The sequence below is a fragment of the Epinephelus moara genome, chromosome 4 (assembly GCF_006386435.1).
Source record: "Epinephelus moara isolate mb chromosome 4, YSFRI_EMoa_1.0, whole genome shotgun sequence".
NCBI lineage: Eukaryota > Metazoa > Chordata > Actinopteri > Perciformes > Serranidae > Epinephelus > Epinephelus moara.
In genome coordinates, this window is record NC_065509.1 from 22,817,386 (window position 1) to 22,844,881 (window position 27,496).

The window sequence follows — 27,496 nt, forward strand, 5'->3', positions numbered from 1 at the left end:
GACAGATATAGAGGAACAGTCAGTGACCAAGAAGACATGCCTCTGTCTTGCTTACAGACACAAACATGAACTCTGGTACACTCTTCTACCCAAAATACGTTAAACTAACGTCAGACTGCTTTCTGCCTTCTTACGGCTCCCGGCCACAACAGCAAGTGTAACAGAGTTTAACAAACACGTTCAGACACACCCACATTACACACCTGCAGGCATCTAGACATCTACTCAGGGATGCAAATGTGCAAACAAACTCAACAGAGACAACAAAAACACAGACACATATAGAAACACAGTTTGCTCTCAGGCGCTGATGGCGTGAAAAAAGTCCTCAAGTCTTTAATCCAGACACCTCCACTTTTGTTTGTCAGTTAATCACGTCATCACAGCCAGCCTTCTCTCCCATCTACTCTCTCTTGTTTCAGTCCCTCAGCCTCTTTCATCTGCTCCACTACAGTAAATGATCATTCCATTCATTCTCAAACCTTCCCACTGGGTTTAATTGCAACCCTCACCCTCTCCCTCCCTACTATAGTAGTCACTCAAGCTCTCTTATTCAGGATTAAGGAGACCTCTTTATGATAGTTTCCATTTACTGTGTAAATCATGTGTTAAAAGCCGCCCCCCTGCTTTTAAAAACCTCATCCTCCCTTTCTCATCAAGACATTTCCTCCCTTCACAGTGGACATAAGATCAAAAGGTTCATGTTTGTCTGCTGACAGAAGTTCCTCTTTGTGTGGAGAGATGTTGAGTGCAGAAAGACGACGTGAAGCAGGCTACAAACAACTGTGCCCAGAGGTGAAAGGGAAGAAAACAAATGTAAGAATCTGCATATGGATGTTAAAACCGGTTTGTGGTTAACATTCCTACATTTATCCTGTTAACGTTGGCAAAAACTCACAAATTAAGTGAACACTCCTTTGAAAGACAGCAGCTTTTGCGGTTGAGAATGAATGGCCTACGAAATTACTGCTTAAAGTCTAATTTTAACTTGGGCTGGGTCAATATCCCTTAGATAATACTGATACCGATAGAGTACTTCATTTGATACCTTTTCTTCCCTTCTTAATTCAATAACAGTCATGTCAATGGAAGCAGTCAGTTGCATAAAATGCCACCAGACGTCACAGTCAGGTTGCCATACTTTTGAATGTTTTGGTGTCATTTCAGGACGCAGAGCTACCATCTCCGTAAAACACACTGTGCTCGACTTCATCACACCACAGACTGTATGGGTTGTAGCTGCTGCAGCAGTGGGCCAGTCGTACGTCACATTAAATCAAAGAGCGCTTGTGGTGATTGGCTGCGAGCAAAACCATACAAGTCGTCGTTTGTTTCTAGATCAGGGATTTAAGAAAAGATTGAATGCAGGTATTGTTTGACTGGAAAAGTTTTGATACTGCTTGGTTCTGGGTTATTTCAGTCAATACCTTTAAGCCAAGTCTAATTTCAACTGCTGACAGAATTCTCTTTTACTGGTTGGTGCCATCACTCAGTATTTGTTTATTTATAGGTCTCTAAATTGTAATAAAAAACTAATTCAGGGAAGCACTTTCATCCAAGAAGCTTCTTCAGTTCTTCTTGGATGAGAGGTGAAACGTCTTCAAGAAACACAAGCAAGTCCAGTTGCCTATGATATAGCACTTATGATTACCATGACCTGGATGAATGAGAATCTTCACCGACATAGTGCAAAAGCATTTAACAGTTAACCTTAAAACACAATTAAGTGATTAAGGTGAAATGTTATGCAAAAAACACATGGGAATTTGTTCCATAAGAGGCCCACCACTTTATTTGAGTACATTTAAAGGTATACCTGTGCCTGTATTTTATTATTTTCTACTTATTTTCTGTGTCTGGGACATTTATGTGCGTGCTCCCCGACAGCGCTCAGGTGAGGTCATGCCAGACTGTAGCAGCAGGCATCCAAGAGACATAACACTGAAAAAATGCAAATCAAGTGCAAATCACTTCCCTCTCGGTGACAGCTTAGCGGCTCTGAACTGTAGTTGGGAACACACTGGCTTATTTATGTTTAATTTAGCTTGGCTCTGCAGAGGGAGGGATGGTGTCCACAACAATGGCTTTATTGCAGTCTTTAAAGCAAAACACCAAACATGGCCTTCTCATGAGGTTTAACAGCCCCGAGAGCTGCTTCCCTCCACATACACTCTGAAGTACACGTCACACCTTCACAGGTTACCGACAAGGCCAACGCCCTAAGGGGGAAAAGGGTGTGTCGGTAACACTGGAAAGCGTGTTTACAATCCTGCGTATTATACCATTAAAGCATGAAACAAGGGTTTGTTTAGATTTAAATATGTTTCAGGTATTTTGAAAATGTCATTCAAAGTCTCAAGATTTTATGAATATTTATTATTTTTAATATTTGTACAGTTGCAGCATCAGAATTTAGTCAAACAGAAACGTTCACAGCACAGCTATAAAAGGACATCATCAGTGCAGCTCCTACACACAGAGACACACAGCTCACTACAGGACGCCTTATGTGGATAACATAAGGAACACACGTGCACACAAATACCAGTGAGAGCCAAAGAGCTACTGGCCCCTCTATAGTTTCACTGATTAGGATCAGATGCTCCAGAACAACTGCTTATGATGATTATTTCTGTCTTCAAAGAGACACAGGAAAAGTGACGAGGACACACACATGGATACAAAGACATTAAATAATGCGCAGACATTTTGATTCAGTGTCAAACCAGAGCCATAACTGCTCTATGGTCTACATATGAGGGTGTGTGTGTGTGTGTGTGTGCGTGTGTGTGTGTGTGTGTGCCCAAACAATGATCGTAAATGATGAAAGGAAGTCAGAGCTTTCTGGTTAAATTAACAGGGCAGTTAATGAGGTGAAAGGACGGCAGTATAGCAGCTCGGGTTCACTAAGAGCAGAGGCCTTCGTTCACAGCGCACAGGAAAAGCTGGTGGGAAATGGATTCCTTATTCTCCAGGTGTTTGGCATGAAATGAATTCCAAAAACAGAACTCATTATTTCCTCTGTGACGACAGAGATGAGAGAACATTAGTAAATGCTCCATTTTAAATGAAGAGGAATCCAATTTTGTGCACTGAAGGTATGTTTGAACATTTGGACACTTAGTTAAAATTATTGCTGGCATGAAAACAAAACCTGAAATTAGAATGTAGTCAGAATTATTATCATACCACCACACAGAGCAGTGAATATCAGGTAACATGCTTATACTGGAGTATATTATCCATACACTGAGTGCTCCATTCAGCTTTCCCTGCAGCGTTCACTGCCCAATAAACATCTTTCTTGGCTCTAACTGTGGCTGAAGTTTATAATCTTCACTAACATAAACTGACCCGTACACAGAGAAAGGGAGGCTTCACTTTTCAGGTGGATTCAACTTAACAGCACCAACAGAGAATAAAGGACATGATTGATGCTTCTCTTTTTCCGATTTAAACAAAAAGCAGATGCAGAAGTTTCAGTCTGAAGGAACAGCAGCCAGCGAGGATATCAGAAAGAGGATATGGAAGGAAAGATGATAAAAGACAGGAAGCAACTCACCTTACATAACAAAGCTGAGGCCAGGGAAACTTCTCCAGCTATTTTTGGGCTTGCATCCACGTGGCTGGTATGACACAGCGTATGGGGTATTCCCAGGACACGGTTAGACTGACCACTACAGGAAGGAGATTAGTGCAAGTCATGACTTATCATAGTTCATGTTAGGAAACATTTCTGAGTCAGTGCTGTGAAGGAGAGGAGAAGGAGTTACAAGAAAGGTGTGTTTCCTCTGTGTGAGCACAACATCTAAAGTGGGCTAGCAGCACTCTGAAGGTGCAGGGAATCTCAAAGGCCTCAGTTAAACATTTTATTTCTTAGGGTGGCTTGAGGTTCGTTTGCTGAAACACATGTCAAGGTAGGAAATAACTAAAATGAGCACCTCATAGTTGCATTCCTCTGTGAACCAGTCAAGTTGCAGTTTGCGTTCATGTCTTTCCAGACTCATCTGTAGCAATCACACTACACAATGCTTTAAACGTGGATGTTGCTACAAAGAAGCTGTATATTCTAAAATGTAGATGCTTCACACACAACTTCAGCCTGGCAGCACAGATCTAATCATCAGTTTTACGGTGGACACCTCAGATTAGAGTCATCAATTCAGTATCTGACCAAATGTCTCCCCTTCTGTTCCTGAGATATGACGCTGAGTGATGCTGTGCGTTCCAATACCCATACTACCATACTTTATAGTTTGCCAAGAAAAGATTTAGTATGTCCTAATACATAGTATGTCAAATCAGGTAGAAATAATAGGAATATTGATTGTTTAAGTGAACAAAATAATCCCAAATATAACAAACAACAACATGGCAAAACTGTAAAATAACACTGACTGCAGATTTAATTTCACTGGCAAATATAATATGTTTGAATCTACAATCTGTGCAGTTATAACTTTAAAATTAAGATACATACTTTGCAAAGTAACAACAGCAGAGCTCCACAGGTTGATCTCGGTCTCTGGGGAACTCAGAAAGCAGTGTTTGTCTTATCTCCAAGGTAACGGATACAAAAGCGAGAGGGTCAAAGTTCAGGGCGTAATGTTATGAGAAAGTAGATTGTGTGCATACTGCATGCAACAGTAAGTACTTTTTAAGGGCAGCTGCAGTACATACTAAAAGTTAAAATAAAAAAAAAAAGTATGCGATTCGGAACGCACCCATGGCCAGAAGTGTTTTTGCAGAACATTGTGATGTCACAGTGAAGTTGGCCTTTGACCTTGTGGATATAACATGTCATCACTTCATCATTTTATTCTATCAGACATATTTGTGAAGTTTTGTCATAATCAGCACATGAATTCTTGAATTATGGCCAGAAACATGTTTTGTGAGGTCACAGTGACCTTGACCTATGACCACCAAATTCTTATCAGTTCATCACTGAGTCCGAGTGGATGTTTGTGCCAAATTTGAAAGAATGCCCCATGCTCACGAGAATAAGACGGACCAGGGATCTTATTTATAAAACAGTGTGTAAGATCCATAATAAAAATGTACGTACCAACAAAAACCAAAAATGGCGTGTGCCAAAAAATGTTCTACAATTTCTACAACCAGGCTTCCACCTCACCATCTGCATTGCCAATTTCCCATCTCCAAAATGTTGGTAAGCAAGTGTCAAAGTTTCTCCCATCAAGTCTGTTTTTATACATCACAACTTTTGCGTGGAAGGTAGCGTATGCCTCTTTCAGGTCTCGTTTTGTGCATACACAACGTTTATAAATGAGACCCCAGGTCACAGTGACTTTGACCTTTGACCACCAAAATCTAATCAGTTCATCCTCGAGTCCGAGTGGATGTTTGTGCCAAATTTAAAGAAATTCCCTACAGGTGTTCTTGAGATGTTACAGTCATGAGAGTGCAACAGATGGACAGACAACCTGAAAACATAACGCTTCTGACCAACGCCATAGACGGCATGGTGGCATGACAAGTAAGTTGAAGCCAAATTCGAAAACTTCCTATCCTAGTTTAGATTTTAGTTATTGCATATGTAGAGATAGAGATGGCGGAGCAAAGGAGGAGGTCATACAGTATTGATGACAGCAACAGAAGGGTTGGGACAGAGATGGAGAGGTGACAAATAATGAGAAAAAAACAAGATCAGTGTGAGGCACAAAGTGTTCTCTCTCTCTCACACACACACGCACACAGTTTATTGTGAGGGATCATGTCATACACTGGCAATCAATGCTGGAAAATATCTCTGGAAAACCTGGAGCTGTGGAAAAAACCCTGGAATTTCTCTGTAAGAATATCTAACAAAACTGTTTATTCATTCTTCTGCTGTCCTCTGGCAATAAAAATATAGTTTGACTGCAGAGTGCACAAACTATCTGCTATTTTACTGCACAATGTGTTTACATGACGGAGAGGGGACGAGGGGGGAAGAGAGTGAGAAGTTTGGAGTAATGTGCTTCAAAAGGAATTTACTTTGGCAGAAATACAGGAATACAACTGGGCCAGAAACTTAACACGCACACACACAGTGACATCTGACCACACCGACAGATGACGTGCACACTTTTCAGCGTGAAAGAAGGAGCCGGCCACATCATTAAATTACTTAAGACATTTTTAATAGTTCTGTGTAGCAAACAGAATGACTATGTGCATTATTCTGTATACATCGAGCAAAGAAAAAAACAAAATCTTGTTTCCATTCAAATACATTAAAATAAATCAACCGTAAAAATTCACATAGAAAACAATCACTTAAAAAAAATTACTGAACATAAGGAATGCCTCAAATTAGAAAACAATTATTCCAGTGATGTTCTGATATCCTTTTTTAAACCTTTCTCTTGTTAATGTTGAAATCAGTTTGCAGTATCTGGTACACACAATCACCTGGAACTGTCCACCAGGGTAATAAATCAGCAGTTGTGTCTCTGGTTTTACAGCTACGACATATTTTGTGCTGGAGAGCAGGCGCAGCAGTCATTATTCTCAGTGTTACTGGATTAAATTGCAGCACCAGCACCTCTACACCTACTGTACTTGAGGAACCTCATTTCTTGTTATGTTGCTGAACTGTCAGTGACTCCATGTACGAAAGCATTTAAATTTTAATTGAAGTTAATGAATAAATGCTGGTGTTGTTGAGAAAAGATGTGACTTTTTTTAAATTCCTGAAAAGCTAAACTTTAGGGAGCTTTACAGATTTTCTAGCGTGGTAAGACCATCTTGATGAGGTGAGCTCAACATTTCCTTTCTCCCTCTATCAGTCAGGACTTGGTGCCGCCCCAAACATTCCAGAAATGAAAATCCAATCAGGAATCCGCACTATAGTTGATAATATAAGCAGCCGTCCAGGCACTGTGTTGTATTCGATGACATATAATGGAGGCTGCATCTTGCAGAGCAGTGATGGCGGTTCCTGAAGCAACAGGCACCACCTCTGACATTAGTGGAGCAGACACAGCAATATGCAGAAATGAGTCAATGACGTCAATTAAACGGGAAAAGACATTTTTGCTGTTCTTCCATCTGGATTTGGCAAAGCTTGATTTATCAACTGGCTACGTTGGTGATGAAGATGATGTTTCCCAGTGTTTTGTTCTGCTGATTGGCAGACAGAGGTTGTCTGTCAAGGTGAGTGCTCCCGCCCACTCAAAGTGTTTGGGGTGGCACAGAGTCCAGACTGATACAGAGAGCGAAACAGAATATTGACGGTCTCACCAGGCCAAAGATTTTCCTCAATCACAGGCAAAATGAAGCACTGATCTCTAATCAGCGGGTTTACAAAGACCGCTGGAGTCCACCCAGTAGTTTTTACATCCTGAGGCTGGCTGGGTGTCAGAGCTGGAGTACACACACTACACTATTGTGTTTGCATAGTTATAAATATTGCATGGTGCGGCTGACATCACCTCTCAGGATTCCTGTCAGATATTACACCACAACATCAAGGCAACATGTTCGCTGATTGCTACTGAATACAAGTAAGAGCAAGGCCAGACATTCAGAAACTACTGCTGCAGTTCAGTGGGAGGGAAAGTGGGTGAACACACACTCAAACACACACACACATACTTGTCTCAGCAGTTTTTGGGCAGTTTTCCAGTGTGCTATATCCTCAGCAGAAATACCACAAAGCTGTTTATGAAACCTAGGATTTATGACAGCATGGTCGGTACCGTACAGTAATTACAGATGGTAACACACACGCACGCACTCAAACCTACACGCACAAACACACACACAGATATGTAGGAAGTTGAGCGTGCACATTAAACTAAATATAGGCGGCTTACTTCACACAGTCATTCTCATACACATCAACACACAGGCATGTAAACTGCTCATGTACGGAAACACCCTTTCAAAAAGTTTTTTTTTGGTTTGACTGTGGAAGAACTTTCTCCTCCAATTTATCTCTGCGTCCCTCTGAGGTTTATAGGAATGTTCGTGGATGTAAGCAGGTTGTCTTCATATAACTTTTGTGGGCACGTGTGGTAGCTTGGACAAGTTTTTGTTAATTATCTCCATTTATACATGTGAAATTTAACATATGCATGCACACCAGTGAACTAAATCCCTTCTCAGAAAACAAAACACACTGTAACACCCAGGTGATGACTACTGTTGGACTGGTCTGCACACAGCATCCCAGTGCAAACTGACTGGACTAAACCTGGGAGTGAAATGACAAGACTGGATTTCTATTGGTTGGCACTTTTTTCAATAACACAGCAACAATGATTAACACTTACAAACAGTAACATACAGTATATCAGACAAATACAAACAATATGTTTCATGAGTTAAAAAAAAAAAGTGAAAAAGCGCAAAGTGGTCTTGGCCTGGAACATCCAGAGAAAACTCTACGAAGCACCCGCAGGAGATGCCGAATTCCAGACATTCCCAGTTCAAATTTGGGATTTGGAAATAACCGCTATAAAGGGGTGGATCCCTCCTGAGTGAGTCTTTGGAATCGTTTAAGATGCCCTTTGATGAGTGACAGGTGAAGCAAGTGAAACAGACAAAAATACATGAACTGATATGTGCACATGCCGAGGAAAGCAAATCTTTATGACACCGGCAAAGATCCAAAGGTTGACGAGGGGTGTGTAGGGTTTGTGGTTGAGGTGACAGCCCCGCACTCATCCTCTGCCACTCCCTGTCCTCCCAGAAGACACAGACAATGCTACCCTAAAAGATGGTAAGACAAAGGTAGGAGACACAGGGCTTTTTTTTTTGTCTTTGAGCTAATCTCAGGTTGATATTGGCCCCTGGAATGGCTATGAAATACATCTGCATTTGGATATCACTGACTCTGTGAGTAAAAAAACTTTCTGCCCTGGATGCCTAATTGGACCGAGAAGGAGCAGCGTCCAGTAACTCCTCTAATGACTCTGCTCCTTCTATTTTAGGCTCCTCTGTCTCCTCTGACTTTTTCTTCTTAATGGGCACTTTGCTGGATGAAGGCGTGTCTTCCTGCATCAGCTCTTTGGCCAGGATGTTGGTCACTGCATGACCAGCTCGTCGGTGGTTGGCTGAGAAAGAGACAGAAACAGACTGAGTGAGATAAACACATAAAGGGGACATTATAAATGTGTACACCATAACATAATCCATTCAGATATGTCAGTGCATGCCATGAAAAGACATATCTGATTGTGCAAAAAAAGGATGCAAAAATATATCAGTCAAACAACACATCAACAGGCAGATACTTAAAGGGACAGTTCACTCCAACATCAAAAATACATGTTTTTCCTCTTACCTGTAGTGCTATTTATTATTCGAGATTGTTTTCATGTGAGTTGCAGTGTTGAAGATATCAGTTGTAGACATGTCTGCCTTCTCTCAAATATAATGGAACTAGATGGCACTCGGTTTGTGGTGCTCAAAGCACCAAACACTACATCTGATAAACTCAACAGCAATGTCTCTTTCCAGAAATCATGACTTGGTTACTCAGGATAATCCACAGGCCTTGTTGTGAGCAGTTTCATGTAGGAACTATTTACTTTCTACTGAACTACACACTGCCATCTTTATCACCACGCAGAAGGAAGTGTGCATCTACTCATGGATGAGAGGCATGGAGGAGATTCCACCTCCTGCCTAAAGCTCTGTAGCTGCCTTTCTGGCCTTCGAGGCTCTTCATGACATTTATGACTCCTGTCTAAACCCAGCATTCTCACCCAGATGTGCTCTTAGACACATACATTCAGAATGCATGTAACATTAATCGGTAGTACTGACATTATTCGTCAGTACCCTTAACAGTACCGAGATCAGTACCCAACTCTGCTGATCTGTGGATTATCTTGAGCAAGCAGGTCATGATTAGGGTTGGGTATCATTTGTATTTTTTCCGATACTGGTGCTAAACTCTTGGCACACTATTAACAAATTTACATACACAATCACATAATATATTTCACACTAAATGTCAGATACAGTACTAGGGCTGCCCCTTGAAAGTCAGAGAATCGAACCATCAGTTGGAGACCCCTCAGTCGACTGAGATTGCTTTGAGTTGAGCAGTGTTTTTTTGTTTCTTTGTTTTTTTTAGCAGTTGTTTCAGTTTCAGTTTTCTAGTTTGTGTGCTGCGCAGTGTTCTTCTAGAGACGTTTTGAACCCCAGATTTTGCTGTGGAGTGAGCACTCTTAACTTTCACACTACTTTTTGGTACAGGCTGCTGCAGACATGATGCAGCAGCCTCACTGTAACAGTGACACACGCGCTCCCCCTCCGTCTCTCAGCTGCACACTTGTTACGCACAAAATCTGGCACTGAAATCTGCGTTATAATTAGGTCCCAAAGGTATTGTCATAAAGGGATAGCACAGGGTTTCGGTATCCAACCCTAATCATGACTTCTTAAAAGAAACATGACTGTTGAGTTTTTCCAATGTATTTTTTGGCACTTTGAGCACCACAAGCAGAGTGCCATCTAGTTCCATTATATTCGAGAAAGGGCAGACATCTCTTCAGCTGACATCTCCAACACTCAACAACTCACACCAAAACAATCAAGACAGATAAATAGCACTACAGGTAAGAGGTAAAATATGTATTTTTGATTTTGGGGTGAACTGTGCCTTTAACATTTTCATTGACTGAACACACGGCCACAAGTATGTGCCTTCAAGGACACCATAGACTTGTGCTTTGAATGATAAAACACAAAATGGATGCGCCCTTCATTTCCAACATACACATACATGCATTACCATGACACACAAATGGCTTAATGGTGTGTGTGTGTGTGGCTTAGTGTGACATCTGGAGCCACTCACTGCTGATGTCAGATTAGACTCAACTTGATCTTGACGAAGTGGGAAAAATTAGGAAAAGGGGAGAGCAAAACGAGACATGAGAGACATTTAGAGGAAGTGGGGCTGATGGGATGGAGGAATAGTGAGTGTGTAAAGCAGCAGAAAGAAGGGGTGAGACACCAGGAGGAGCGGGATGATTCACGCTGTGGGAAGATTACAGAGGCAGGGATGAATGAAAATGAGACGAACATGGGTGGAGAGATTGAGTAAGAGGAGGAAGGAGCTGTAGGGAATGACGGAAGGAAGTAGTAAAATAGATTGCACACAAACAGTGGATGCAGTGAGGAAGGATAAGAGATGCACGGGGACGCAGAGAAGCAGAGCGAGTGTGACAGATTGTGCCCTGAGGATGCTGTCGTCTTTATTCTTCTACCTGCTTACTCTGTTATTTCCATCTCCTCCCACACACACACACTCACACACACCAGCAGCAACAGCCTTGCCTTTATCTCTCAATCCCTCCCTCCATCCTTTACCATTCTTCATTCTCCTGTGTGGGAGGACAGCTGTGCAGCAGCGGCCATTTTGAATTATATAGGTCAGTGGGAGATTGTGTTTGTGTGTATGTTAAGAGCTCAGGGGCTATGAATAAAAGGTTAACATCAGTACAGGACACATTTGTTATCATACACACACACATTGACGTAATGTGTTCCTGTGGCTACTGATGAGAAACAAAAAACAGATCAATCCGACAATGTCATGATGCAAACCAGTAGCAATACACATGCAAATGAATGGTAACACAAACAACAAACCAAGACCTGACACATGGTTCTGACGGAGAAGAAACAGACACACAAAAACACAAGTTACCGAACACGTTTCCAGAACTAGCTGTGACAAAGACACAATTGAGTCTGGGGAGAGAGAGGAGAGGGAGGATTTTGAGATTTCGAGTCATCTTCACAGTTGACTTGTGAGCCTCAGCTGGACTGATCAGCACAGACAGCTGGGGTGTCAAATAATCATTTCACACACTTTCCTTGGAGAGACACACAGATCACTCGTCATCTCTTATGAACACCAATATCTCTCTCTCTCAGTCAACTCTCAAATATGTCCTCCATGTCTATTTCTGTCCCTTTTCCAAACCTCTCTCCCTTACTCATAAACTTACTAATTAGAAATTATGCAAATGACCCAAAAACCGAGAGAAACAGTGCGCGTCAGTGTGGGTGTTATTCTATGTGTATGTGTACTGTGCTGAGCTTGTCCTAAAAAAAATCCAACCCGCAGAGAAAAGCTCTTCAAAGGCTGTCAACCCAGCTCCTCTCTCATCCTCCTCCACTCCCTCTGAGAGAGAGAAGACAGAGAGGAGGAAGAGAGGGGGGGATAAGAGTCAGGATCAGAGGGTTGTGTCACTGGAGGCAGCATGGGAAAAGATGACTTTAGACAGAAACCTGCAGATTAAAGTTAACGAGCAGAAAATTCTCGGAGAAGATGTGCAAAGTTTCACTGGTTTTAAATATAGTTAAATTATGTGAACTAAAACAGCCTCGGAAGCAAATACATCACTGACAGACAGGTTTCAATGAGCATATCAAGTTACATTTAAATAGAACCTCATATAACCTCACCAGGAGAAGGCTGGCGATATAAACCCGTGGCCATAAACCTATACAGCTTATCATGCACGTAACTGTCCATATTTCTTGTGTTTAATCTTATTCTATTCGTGTTTATTCTATTGATGTATATACTGTAGTTACGTTTCGCACTTACAGCATCAGCACAGTGACAATATATATTTTATTCTTTAATATTTTCATAGCTTACAATGCACATTTCTATTTCTATTTTATGTTATTGCTTTATATTTACGTACTTTTATTTCATACTTTTATTCTTACTTCTTACAACTCTCTGTTCTTAACATCGGAGCGACTGTAGCGAATCACAATTTCCCCTCTGGTATCAATAAAGTATTTCTGATTCTGATATTCTATTTTTATTGTTAACGAGTCCCATGAAAAGACCCAAACAAACCACATGCAAGTCAGTCTCTCAGATGTTCCCTCAGGTCTAACTGTATTTGTTCCTACTACATATCTAAATCAGGTCAACAGGAAGATGTATTTTCATTTATAAAAAAGGCATAAATAGTTTTCTAAAACAGCCGGGCACTTCTGCACATCAGGTCTGAATTTTTAATCACACTAACTGTGAAACATTTGTCCGTCATTCCATTTTCTGCATTTTCACATCCATCAAAATCCTTGAGAGAGTTGTTTGACTGTGAGGTAGTGAAGAAAATGTGGCGTAACCTACATTCCCAACAAGAGAGGAACGAGGCGTACAGTATCATTTCATAACTGATGATGATGATGATGAGGAGGATGCAACAGCGGATAGGACTACACTCAGAGAGAGTGACAGTGTGGAGACAGAAAAGGGAGGACAGCTCAGCACTTTCAGCCAAAGTGCCAATTACCAGATGTGGGTAGAGAGTGGCGAAAAAAAACGCACACTGAAAACATAAATATTTGGGGACAAATAAGAAAACTATAGAATATAACCAGACTTATCCTTCAATGAATTAATCTGGGTTACAGCTCCAGCAGCCAAGTTACCTTTCACCAAAAATGAAGTGGAATGATCCTGCAGCTTGTAGCTTTCAGGTGAAACTAACGCAGCAAAGAAATAATCTTCTGTCCTACACAGTCAGATTGAAAACAGTTGTTAAATGTCTTATGTGCCTCTGGAAGAAGTTGTCTAAAGCCTGAAAACAAAAAAACAAAAAAAAACCTGATGATGAAACATAGGAGCCAGGGTTTTTGGAACTTGACCCACACTAGGGACTGAAACTCAGGATATCTCTGCCTCTGCTGCCTCGATTTTCAACACTTGTGGAGTGCAACACTGAAAACGCTGGAGTACCTCTTTAACACGTGGCACTACAAACATAGGAAATTCTCAGCATGTGTATCCAGAAACTTGCTGTGATGCTGTCTAAATGATCCATGCACTTGGCATGGAGCCTGGTGTGTGCAGCAGTAGGAAGTCAGACGTCGGGACTCACAACAAAGACTGCTTTTGGGTTTGTTTACTGGTGGGCGTGAGATTCAATGAGTGTGTTTGCACATCGAGGGGCAATCAGTCGCAGAAAGAGTGAAGTGAAAAGATCATCTGTAACACATTACACTCCAGGAGACTATATAATGACTGCCTGATGAGGGAAGGAACGCTTTGTTGTACAGTATGTGTGTGTGCTGACCTTATGAGGGGAAAATACAGAAACAGGGAGAGGAGTGAGGAGATTATTTGCAACCATGCCAGTGTAGGGCAGCGTGAGATAGGAAGCTAAGCTTTGTTGAGGTTTACTGAGAATACCCACTTCCTCTGTGATCACAGTTAATGCCTACCCTATAACTTTATTAGGACAGGTTCTGCATGGTGTGATGCCAACGGCTGACAAGGAAGCAGTCATCTTTATTCTCTTAGTTTATTGTCAGTACGGCAGCTGCAGCAAAGCCACAGTCATGTGACAGCATGGTAGCAGTGCCACGACTAGCATGATGTTGTATTTGCAGATGTAGACTGAACCTCCATCAGTGTCTCCAGCTTAGCAGGGACTCATATCGCCCTCCTCAGGCCACACTGCGTAACACACTGCTGCTCTGCACTAGAGGACTGTGGGAAAGAGTGACGTCATCTAGCACCACTATTGGCTTGTGTGTGTGGGTTAGTACTGATGTCCAGGCATGTCTTCCATGACACCCACTGGGCTCAACTGGTGTCTATGTGTGGCTTGCTGGCATATATTGTCACAGTGGGTGTTTAGTATGCATGTGACATCACCGCCACTTCAGTAATGACTTGATTGATGAGTGTACTCCTATTGGTCTAAATTATCACCTCCTGTGTGTGTTTGTGTGAACATCTGTGACATCACAGATCTCTATAGGGGTAGTTTCTTTTTTTTGTAGGAGCAGACTGTCTGCAGAGGCAGCGTGTGCCTCTATTGTTGCTATCCCCTTTATCTCCGTTTCTCTGTTGTGATTGGTGCTTTGTCAACTTGTTGCTACTGCGATTGGTTGCTCTGGCAAGGGTCGTGACCCAGCAGATGGGTCTATAGTGAGTGTTTAGGCATGTCATTCCTCTACACACGAGTGCCTTTGAATTGCTTTAAACACATACTCACAAATTAGACTAATAAAATTAGCCTAAGCCGAGCTGACAAAAGTACAGATAGACCATACCTTACTATCTAAAACTGTGATAGTGTCTAAAAAACTATGCAAGGCTGTCTGTCCTCTGGAACACAACACGTCTGTTTGGGTGCATCTATTGGTATGCAAACATCCATGTGTTTCTTTATCGGTATGCAAGCATCTGCTGTGTGTGTTTTGTCTCTGCGTGTTTTTAAAGGGGGTGGCATGTGGGGGGGTAGACAGACGGAGGGCAGACAGCTGAGGATGCCCCATGCAGTCTGCCCATTCTACACAACCAGCAGCACAAACACACACACACAGTGAGCCGAGCTACAGGTCAAAGGTGAGGTGATGTATAGCCTCTGCAGCCTCGTGGCTTTCCATTCTATCACAATGCTGTGACACAATAAGCATGACAACACACTCAATAGGCCCTTAGAAGTCTCTAAACACAGAGTTGGTGACGTCAGAAGTCGCCACAGCTGTGAGAAGACCAAAGAAAGAGGAGAGGAGGGGAGGGGACTGACACACTTCACGTAATCAAGATGAAAACAAGCACAATGGAGGTCTGTAGCTCCAAACACAAACAGAATGTATGTGCCGTTTTACCATCTTATATCAACATATGGTAGATAGAAAAATGTTGGTAGTAGTTATAGTTCTGACAACTGACATTTTCAATCTCTCTTTTGAATGCTGTATGCATGGCTACTAAATGTATGGCATGGACTGTGTAAGGCTCTAAACGAATTGCCCTTTTGGGACCAATAAAGTTGAACTGAACTGAACTTTGTTGAGCTATTATTACAATGTCTGACAACAAAATAGATAAAAACATTGAAACTTTGTAATTACACCTCAGGCCAAGTTAAATCTACACCCACCACTCTGCTGTGAGAGGGCTGTTGTGTCCTCATTTATCTGCTCTGATCTCATCTGGACCAGCTGACTGTTATCAAACATGTTTGATAACGTCCTCAACAAACAGCAATTGAACAAGCTGAATTCTTACACTTGACACATTACGTATGTCGGCACAGACCCTAATGTGAGATGTCCTCTGATGAAACAGCGCCTGGGAGCCCAGCTTAATAGAGTAATTGATCTGATTACATGTTACATGCTGCAGTGGCCTGATGCATACATTTGCATTTTGTTAACCAATTTCCCTGAACATACAATACCTTACATTGTCATTAAAGCTACTGCATGCTTTAAGAACGCCACCAAAATAATTATTACAAAAATCTCCTTTCCATTCAGCATTTGCAGCTTAGCTCTGTATTGTTATTTCTGACTCTTAGAACTTGAAACTTAGAAATAGGAAGCTATGAGCAGAGCCTTAAAGGAGCTGTTTACGACAATCAGAGCATATTGATCATTTAGAGTCTGATTCAGGTTTTCTGCACACAGCTTTTGACATGGAGGTGGCTGAGAGGCAGCTAGCAGCTAACGACGCTAACATCACTAACAACAGTAAAAGCCCTGAAGGGGTCAACGGTGCTAGCATGGGGTGGAACTGCAGGGTGGGCACTATGCATCTGCAATGACACCGTGAGCCAGGCCGGGCTTATTAGCTGTAACTGCTGCATGAGCGAAGTGCAAAGCTGCAGGAATTAGCTACCCAGAGGACACACACACAGGACTTAGATGCACTAACATGCACTTGCTGCCAGACTGTCTACCAAGAAAATGAACAGAGAAGCTCAGGTACAACACACAGATGGGGAGTGTGACTCCATTCTCTGCTCAGGAGGCCATACTCCACTATATCTTTATATAATAAATAGTTGTTTGCTGCTATATTAATGCTCTGAATGTTGTATACAGAACCTTTAAGGCAGCAAGATTCTTCTACCAGATCAAAAATAGGGTTGGGAGTGGCTCTTGGAGTGACTCTAGGCACTGGGTTATGTAGCAGAACTTGTTTGGAATGAGTTTATGAAAAGTTTTACATTTCTGCAAGTAAAAGAAAATACTTGTAAAAGTAACTTCAAGTGTAATGCATATTTATTCATGGCTTGATAGGGGCAGATACAGATACATTTGCAACACCTGTCTTAAAAAATAAAGTACAAACTTCACTGATGTTTTGACTGACATTAGAATAAGTAGATCATTTTTTTCACATTTGGGTAAACTCTGATGGAGTGCTTTATTTACCCCAGATCTATATCATGTGAAAAAAAATGTGTCTTGACACCAACATTCTTCCTGATTATTACTACCGCTATCTCAAATGCAAACCTCATTAGCTTAAGCACATGTTTTCAATATATCCAGGTGATTATATCGGCCTATCTGGTAACTGAAACTCCTGTTTTAATGTGAGGTTTCACTGTGATGCTGCATCCCCTTGCGCAGAGAAACCATGACCCCTCCTCCACAGCTTTGCTTATTTATAGATCATTAAAGTAGATGAACACTTGCTTTGTGTTTGCAGACTCATTACATGGCATCTGATCAGTGATACCATTGAGTACAAGAGCTAAAATCAATTGTATTTTAACTGCATGGAAAAGTAATTAGGATGAGATTAGATAAGCAACTGGTTCAACTGGCCTGAGGGCTAGTGACATATTATATCACACCATCAGTGAGGGAAGGAGAGATGAGGACACATGTCACCAAAATGATGCCACTTTTATAACATCTGAAATTAATTGCTTTGTCCTAGAGCTGCGGTTCTTTGATATTGTGTTCTATTATTATCAGTAGTGGAATACGTATTCAGCTTTTTTTTATTGAAGTAAAAGCATCACTACCACTGTGAAGAAATACTCCTTAAGAAGTATAAATCCTGCATTCACACTCTTATGAAATATCAGCATCAAAATATTTTCAAAGTACCAAAAGTAAAGTACCTGTATGCATAATGGCCAGTCTCAGAATAATGTATATCATATTACTGGATTCTAATTATCAGTGCATTCATGTGTTTATCACTTTAATGTTACAGTTGTTAAAGGTGGAGCTTATTTGAATTACTTTTTACACTGCTGGACAGCTTAATCTTTAATAGTATATAATAATTTATTAGTTGGTGATATTTTGTATTAATACTCTATATCTGCAAAGTAACTGGTATTTAAAGTTATTAAATTAAATTTAGTGGAGTAAAAAGTATATTTCCCTCTAAAATGTAGTCAAGTAGAAGTATAAAGCAGCATAAAATGGAAAAACAACAGCAAAAAATTTAAACAAACAGCACCAAAATGTTACAAAAAACAAGCCACAGACCTAAAGCAAACAGCCAATTTACAACAAAAAATTATTTTTTTTTCCTCAATCTCCCATGCTTATAATATAATCTATTTTAAGGTGACTCTGTAGCTGTCACCAAGATGAGGGAGCAAAAACGTATAGAGCACTTTCACCACAAAGTGCAGGTTCAAGGAGTGATGTACATAAGTTGACCGTATGACCCAAGATGGCAGCTACTGATTTAGGAGTCAGTAGAGAAAGTAAATGAGGAAGCAGGCTTATAAAGAAAGATGTACCAGTGTTCCATTATACAGCTATATAAAGGACACATAGCAACTTCAGGAACCACTTGCAGTGCAGCATGGTACACTGAAAACTGAAAAAGTACCTCAAAACTGTAGATTGAGTAGATGTACTTAGTCATATTCCACCTCTGGTTATTATATAACAGGCACGGAACAAATGAAGTGATTTATCCTCCTCCTGTACACAGTAAATTGTATAGCTATATTACACAGTATAGAGTAAACACTAAAATACTCTCCATGCCTACATAATCTGGATAGAGGAGTGTTTTTTGCCTGCTCATACAGGCTGCCTGTGGCCCCATTGGTGCCAGATATATATCAGCAGAGCCAGAGTCAGGATGTGCCTCCTCCCACTTCAGCTCCACTAAATTAAGACCTCTGACTCAACCAACCAGTCAAATACACACTCCCATTGTGTGTGGGTGAAAGACTTCCCGGGTGTACGAAACAAAGTGGGTAACTGGAAAGGAGCAGCCTTTAAACATGAAGAAAATTTAAACTAACAAAGATGAGATTGCCTAAAAGCCACAGCAGGGCTTCACACTCTCCACATCAGCCATGGAAAACCCTGAACTTTGGCAAAAGAAAACAAAAATGACAAGACGGAGGGAAAAGTGGAGACAGGGAGGAGGCACTGAGCAGAGATGTGATAGACACTTATATTTTCCTTCTTCTGTCCTACCACAGACAAGTGTGCGTAGGGAGGAAGGCTCTGACTCTCCTCTCTCTCCCTCTGTGTCTCAAACACACATGTGAAGGTATTTCCTGTTAGGAGTGTGAGGTGGCCAAACAGTATTATGGGTGACTGACTAAGCCCTCGAGTGGGCCCCATTTTCTCTCATACAGTGCTCTTTTCCCCTGCTCCTGCTTCTCTCCCTCCATTTCCTCCTTTCACTGTTGTCTCTGCCAGTTTAGTGGTGATGAGCGCGAGCTGTTTGTGATTAGAGAGAGCTCGCTGCACTTAGTGATTTTCTCAGTGTGACTTAGAGGACCACTTGTTACAACCCCTGTTTAATTGCTGTGGACAATTACTGCTAGCAGGCTATATAAATGCGTTTGGTAATTGAAAGTAAAAAGGATGAAAGTAAGATAAAAGACAGAGAAAGAAAGAGAGACATAAAAAAGAAAGAAAGAGTTCAGTCTGCCCGCCGGCTCTGAGCTATTCCACTCTGGAGCACCGCTTCACATCTGGCTTCTATTGAGGGAGGTATTGGGTTGCACACACTCTTCCCCAGCCTCTCTTATGTGTGAATACTCGACCCACACATGAGTGCATGTGAACAAACACACATACAGGCTCGCCCTCTCTCTCTCTCTCTCTCTCTCTCCATCTCTCGGTTAATGGGCACTGGACACTTTCCCACTCACATAGTTACACACAACTCAAGGAATCATATTACAAAGTTACTATCCCGACTGCTCACACTGCCCCATTTTCATTTGCATGGTCTTACCATGACATATTATCCACAGCATGTGGTATGAGTACAAGTTTAAAAACAGACAACAGAAAAGAGGGAGAAAAATACTTTAGTCTCCAATAAGTGAATGTAACTGGATTGGGCAGAGGAACACACAGCAGAATAAGTAGCTAACCAGATTACTGGCCTGAGCTTAAAGACTGAACAACATGGCCTGAATGAAAGTCAATACAGGCTGGATTAGTGCTCAGGAGTACGTCCTCATATACAGGACATGGACCCAGTAATGACTAAAACAGTGTTCCTACTTTTTGTTCCAAGAAAAATGGAAAAAAGATTTTGAGTTGAATGATTCTTACACTATAGATTTTATGATTGAACTTCGTGTATTCATACCAACCAGTCACGGTACAGGGGTCAGAGTACGGTGAACACAGCTGCAAGCAGAATACACAGTCTGTACATTAATGCATGTAATGTGGAACCGAAGTCCACAAGCGCAAGTTCTGCCCGCAAATTTTCAGCCGTACGCTGTTAGCAACATGTGCTGAAGTTAGCACAACAAGCTGATAGTTAGTCACACTATGGCGAGTGCAAATGAAACACCAGGACTGGAAGACCTGACTGCGGGTTCCTGGTCAGCATAAACTGCACCAGAGGGAGACGAGTGTAAAAGACAAGGACCATGTGTTGACACTTGTAGGAGAAATTAATGGAAACACATCAAACACCTATTTGATGGCATCATGATGCGCCAATCATGGGGATGACAAATGTTTGGATATACAGTGGAACTAACTGAAACACTTCTCCTAAAGCACAAGTTTTACTTTTTAGTATTCTATGTACACTGGTAATTTCAATGTCATGGCCAAGTCTAATGAGTTTAGAATTGAAGTCTACCTTTAATATGCACTGTGGCCGTGACAGGGCAGGAAAATGACACCACCTATGTATGACCAAGGATCAGACTAATTGTGAGACAGGTGGAAATGATTAGATTTATTAAGAAGCCACGACAGATGCTTTTACAGCCTGTGGTCACCTGTTGCATTTTGGGAAAGTGTTCAGTGTTTATACAGTGTAATACAGATGTGGAGGGTGGAGGATTTGTCTCTCTTTGGCACTTGCACTACTGTCTGCTAAAAAAAAAGAAAAAAAGGAAATATCTTTTCATATGTATTTTTCTTTGTGTGTGAACCAAACTCTCACCAAACCCTGACTTCTGTGTACCATCCCTAGTGTCTACAACTTCCATTTTCAGCATACTGTGTGTTTTTCAATTTGCACTTGTGTAAGCTGCATACTGGACCATGACTGGCTTCCCAACGGGTTGTAATGTCCACTCATAATTATATGTAAATGTCTTAAAAACTTAGATTAAGACTGAGCAGAGAAACGTTCCTTCTTCAGCAGATAGATTTGAAACGATGATATGCAAAACACATTTTTACGTGGAGGGGTGACTTAAAGTGAAAACAGACAACTTTACAAACCAGTTGGTATTATGGTTGGCTCTGCTGGGGCAAAGACAACTGAATAGCATTCTGTTTTCCTCAGAGCCTAGCAACTACCAACAACACAGTGCAAACTGCAATTTGTTTTCCAAAGTTACCACTGTTGTTCCACCGTCCACCAGTACCACTACTGCGGATAGTAACTGCAAATAACTTACAATGATAAGGTTTGGTAACTGGGGTTAGCTACAGATAGCTACTGGGGAAAACAAAAGCAGTAGGCTCTTCCTCTTTTGTTTGTGCAATGGTTAACACAGTTTCTTTGTGCTGTAAATTGAGCCTTTATGTTCCCGGGAGATCATAACAGGTGGCAGTCGGCATTACAAAGTGAAAGCGAGGCTTATAGGGAACCAATCTAATCACTGGTGATGTCATTACTCTATAGACATTACATTGTGCAATCAAGGTTTACCTCATAATGATAAGGTAAAGCTGAAAACAACTTGTCTATTTTCACTCTAACTACTTGTATTTTGTTCATACATTTTAAAATACATTGTGCCTATCATCCATGCACCCACTTCCTTTAACTTTCTACCCACACACTGGTTTATCCTCCTTAGCTCTACATTCATATTCCTCTTACATTTTCCTACAACCACACCCTCACCAGTTGTTCCTCTCTTAAGTATCCTGCTGTCCACACCCACCCCTTGGCACCCTGCCTCTTCTTTTGTTTTTGTGCCAACCATTGGTGGAATTGGCTTTGCCCCCCTGCAGCCGTGGCCAGAGAATACAACCACAACCCACAGTCTCTGAGCCATGCAACAGATGGAACAGAGACATGGGGAACACAAACAAATCTGTTGTTGTGTATTGACAGAAACATAGAGACAGAGAGGGAGAGAGATGGAACAAATGTGTCTCATATGCTCCACATGTTTCAGTATAGTATGCATACCACAAATGTCGGTGAGTGGAAACAGAAATCTGTAAATCAAGTAAGACATGACACTTTGAAACATCTGCATGTTTGATGAAGATTTATGACGCGCTGGTGTGTGAGTACCTGCTTGCCGTGGTGCTCTCTTTCTCCTGAAAGCAGCGCCGGACTGCAGCGCTTCCAACAGGCCGTCCATGATACCAGTTTCATCACCCTCTGTAAACATCAAAACATAACATCAGCATCATCAAACACTGGATTGAATCAACATGTGGAGTCACATTTTAACTTTTATTTATGTCACACACACACACACACACACACACACACACACACACACGACTCCATAACCACAACCATGTTATTTTAAATCAATACAACCTTAAAATACACACTAATTTTGCTTCCCACCAACAGAGGAGTGATTGGTGGTTTTTCTAAACCCTCTACCTATCACTGTTTCTCTCAGACACGCCAACACACACGTGGGCAGAGAGGTTATTTACCAGCCACGTGGCCACGTTGGTAAATTAGCTACATTAACCTAGATAGCCAGTGACCTAGTTCAGATGCTGTCTCTGCTGGGGGCTACACACCACGTTCTGGGAGATAACCTCTATAACACAAACACAGCCTTACTGGACAGACACACCCACTGAAACCAAACCTCCTCATAAACATTAAAATACTACAGAATGAATGAGTAATTGCAGGTTGCAGTTAAAAAGGTGCTGACTGGAAAAGGAACCTTGGATCTGTGTGTGTGTGTGTGTGTGTGTGTGTGTGTACAGGTACAGTTAGTACGGGTGGTCATATTGTTTGTGTTTGTTTACATCCACATTCTCTGCACAGACTCTGGTGGTCTGAAAAATAAGGGATCAGGGAAGGAGGGGGGTACTGCATGGTGACGCTGCTGTGTGTACAAGTGTGTGAGTGTTGTCATGATTGTTTTGTGGGCAGGATTCAGTGGCATAGCTCAGCGCTCAGGCAGATGGTTTTAATTATTTCTATTTGAACCTGAATGGAGACAGAGGGGTCTGGCAAAGGGGGCAGTGAGGTTGGGGGTTAAAGGTTTATGTCATCACCTCCCCAACCCCCCAAACACCAACACACACAGCTCTGCTCACACAAACACACATACACACTACATCTAATCCTGCAGTAAGCCATGAAGCAGATGGCCTGTGGTCTCGCCTGTCACGTCAGAGAAACTCTCCCTCATACACTCCACAGGCCTTCCACAGCTCACATACACCCCTCAATGTTCATGTCGTGGAACTGCACAGACAGATCAGGATGATGCAGGCCTTGTTTTTCTCCTTCCGGGGAAACACATCTGGCACATTTCCACTCACACTAATCACATGGTTGGCTTAAACCACTGATGGAGGCACAGAAACACACAAACCTATATGTGAGTATGTACTGGAGGCTTGAGCGGGACCAAACAATGACATGGCTGTGTATAAAACAGGCACGTTGATGACCGAGTGAACTCTCATCTAAAACTAGAATGTCCTAGGGCCACTGTACTGTGTAGCATTATACATACAGCTCTGAAGTGCTTTTGTGTGAGTGTGGTGAAGGGTAACACTATTTCATGAAGCCATATATGAGTCTTCTTTCTCAAAAGGAAATTTTACAATGTGTGGTTTGTTAGCGACTAGTAATGGGGCTCATTTTAGGGGAAAAACCCTGGTGTTTAAACACTTGTTGATGATCATGTGCTTCTGTTAAATCACATGATTTTTCTGTGAAACACATCTGACTAGTGAGGTGTCATTGAGAATCAATAGAGAGTCAATACTGAAATGGTGTAAAAAACTGGGGTGGCAAAATCAGTATGATAGTGGCATGGACTGGGAGCAGCACAAGCACGCACACACACTTCACACAGACACAGCTATCGTGCATGATGATACAAACAGAATGGTATTGCTTGAAGCAAGTAAGAACATAAGAAGGATTAATTAGTGTAATAGCATTAGATCATGAGCTCTTAAAGATGTCTCTTTGGATCTGATTCACTGGATGCACACACACATTGACAGATTCTATCTGGCACACAAACCCCCGCACACACACACACACACACACACACACACACACACACACAGAGGGAGGACGGCATCTCGTGTGGAGCAGTAGCACCCCTAATGGACGTTCACACAACAACAGATGTGGACTTGAATGGAAAAATTTACAGAGAAGAGAGAAGCAACAACTAACACAGAGAAAAACATTAAAGGGGGAAAAGATGATGAGAAAGAAAGACAATATTCAAGAGGGAGACATAATTTCTATATTCCTAATGTGCCATAATCATGCCCTTCTTTCACAGTGGACCAGGGTGAGGCAGACTACCCAGGCTTATCCCATCTCATCCCTTCTATCATCATGTGCTTTTCTCCTCTGCTCCTCTTACCTCCTTTTCTCAGAGACAACACTGTCTAATCCTTAAGAGAGCATCTGCTGCCCTACTACCCTCTATCCCTACCCATCCCCCACACCACTCCCTCACTTGCTCACTGTGTGGAGCACGAGCACTCCTAGTGGCAGTTCCCAAGCCAGCATCTGAGTGGGTGTGTAAACCACACATGCGCACACCCTTTTGGCTCATACATAAAAAACCCACAGCCTCACACAATCTTTTACAGGCAGTACTGACACCTAGCTGTGGAAATAAGAAAATATCAGCAGCTAAGTAGTCTGGCATGTTTCCAAAGATGAGTGTATGACAGCCAGGGATGGATTTTTCATTACAGTAGTAGACAGTGTTTATCAGATGAAATTACTTTAAGCACAGATGCTGAATGTGGATATTTGGGTGTGGCAGTCTGGCTCCCTGAATCCTGAGCTTCCATTTTTTATGAGAGCCAAATAAAGCCAAGTAAAAGCACTTACTGATTAGATTATGAACAAAATAAAACAAGTATTGATCTACTAAGAGTCTCTCAAGGATCAGTTATTCACTACAACCGACATCACATGCTTAGCACATGTGCAAACTGAGGCTCCACTGAGTGAGCGTCTGTCTGTCTGACTCACAGAGGAATGACAAGGCCACAAAATGCAAACACACACTGACCTTCCAGGATTTAACCACCAACTGGGATATTATGTTTACAGAGGGAGAAAGAGGAACATTCAGAGAATTCATGAGATAGTGAGAGTATGTGAGCTGATGGGTGGGGAATTGAGAGAGAAAAGGGAACAAGGAAGATATGAGCGTGCGAAAGTGTCGCTGCTGAAAACAACCTTTGTGTAGAAAGCCATCCAGTATGATGGTTATAAGCAAATATGGAACAAAGACCAGGTGTGTGTATGCTAGATTTGTGTGTGGTTGAATTTAAATAGGGGGGTGTTGAATGACTCCGGGCTACAGGGGCAGTCAAATATGCCACCTGTATGTAAATGATCTCTAGCCCACTAGTGCACGCACACACACATCTTTGAAGCACTATTATGTTCCATTCACGCATGCCTCTAGAGGCTGAACATGAAATTTGACTACCTTACTTTCTACCACAAATGCCTGCTCCGTACTTTAAACACAGACACAAAATATTCCAAGTGGAGCCTCGGTGTTGGCTGTGCCTTTAAGTGCCCTTTAAATGATTTGATGGGGGGGGGGGGGGGAAAGAAAAAAAAAGAGGAGGCAGTGATGGAACAAAAGCAAGAAAGAGAGGAGAGGAGAAGCCAGCTGGAACCTGGAGCACTAGCAGAAAGGCCAGAGAGACTTTTTGTAAAAGAGGCTCACAGAATAGACACAAATACACATTCGTATACACACGGAGTGCAGAAACACTTTGGCCAAAACAAGCGTTTTCCAACTCATGGGGAAAGTAAAACACAAACATTCAAACAAAGAAAGAAGAAGTAATACTGTAACACATGCATGCAAACATACACAGAGTGCATCGAGGCTGAAGCGAATTTTGACTGTGGAACTGTGGAGTCCCAGGAGAACATGACTGGAGCCAGAGAGAGGAGGAATGTACTGAAACTAGGTCAGTCTGAGAGAAGGAGGAGAAAAAAAAGTGCCTGTGCATAAATGTGTGTCTGCAAGGCAGGATTTGAGTGTTAGCTGTGTGTATACGAGGATGAGCGAGCAAGAATGTATGTGTGTGTGCTACGCAGGACAATATGCTGCAAGCATTTCTCAAAGTATAACAGCATCTCATAGAAGAGTGGAAATATGTTTTTGGTGATAAAGAGATTTAGGAGCTCTTTCCGTCCTCTTTTATGGAAGCAAATCCCCCCGTTCACCAGAGGAGTGAAAAGAGGTCGAGCAGTTCCTTATATACATCCCGCTGGTTCTCAGTTTCTGTGAAGCTTATTATTATTCTTCAAAACACAGGTCATCAACATTAGATTAACTCTGGTCTATAAATACCGAAGGGTTGTTCTTTCACACTCACACACACACACACACACACACACACACACACACACACAAATGTTCCACAGAAGCGTGGACTCTGACTGCCCCCAACTGGAGTCTGAGGGAAATACAAACTGAGAGAAGTGGAGTGTTTCTCTCTCTTTCAGTCACACACAGGTAAACAGACATGATCCAGCAATTATGACCTGCGTTGATGTCGAGGAGCTGGCTCTTCTTGAGCTTCTCCTCCTTCTCCTTCTCTGCCTTTTCCCTGGCCAGCTTGGCCCTCTTTATCTTCTCCTCAGCCTCCTTCCTCTTCTGATTCTCCTTCACTGCTTGCTGGTGGGGGAAGAAAGAGAAAATGATATCAACCTGTGTGTGTGTTTGCAGATTAAATGTGAGCGTTTGGTGTGGATAACTTAGTGTGAAAAGTACCAAAGTGATTCTTAGACAGGTGTATGATGGATGTGATGGATATCTATGTATGTAAACATAACTTCAACACCAGTGGATGGCAGTTATGCTCAATAACTGGTAAAACAAGTTATCTCCTGTGGGAGCCCTCCCAAACGGCACATTGGCAGTTGATATATAAACTTAAAATATAATGGAGTCACTTTCATTCGTTATTATGTCAATACAAGCAGGTGTGAGGCCTTTTGTCTTTTTCCAGGTTTGACATTTGTCTTTCATCTTTCCCTCTTTCAGCTACTTCATTTTTTTCGACTCCACTTGTGTGTATGTCTTTGTGCTGTATGTGTAAGAGT

General features: G+C 41.8%; 1 protein-coding gene and 1 long non-coding RNA gene across 2 annotated transcripts in view; both read right to left on the reverse strand.

The window, feature by feature from the left end:
• LOC126388531 (uncharacterized) overlaps positions 1-4,543 on the reverse strand; it is a 31,516-nt gene extending 26,973 nt beyond the window's left edge. The window contains exons 1-2 of the long non-coding RNA XR_007569758.1: positions 4,481-4,543; positions 3,563-3,677 (exon numbers count right to left, since the gene is read on the reverse strand). This is a non-coding gene — a long non-coding RNA (uncharacterized LOC126388531). The remainder of the gene's footprint in view (positions 1-3,562; positions 3,678-4,480) is intronic.
• Positions 4,544-6,130: 1,587 nt separating this feature from the next.
• The window catches only part of LOC126388554 (protein diaphanous homolog 1-like), a 115,523-nt gene continuing 94,157 nt past the window's right edge, over positions 6,131-27,496 (reverse strand). Inside the window, exons 25-27 of the mRNA XM_050041745.1 lie at positions 26,936-27,068; positions 22,472-22,561; positions 6,131-9,065 (exon numbers count right to left, since the gene is read on the reverse strand). Of these exons, the coding sequence (XP_049897702.1) occupies positions 8,878-9,065; positions 22,472-22,561; positions 26,936-27,068 (411 nt within the window). The 3' untranslated portion in view covers positions 6,131-8,877. The remainder of the gene's footprint in view (positions 9,066-22,471; positions 22,562-26,935; positions 27,069-27,496) is intronic.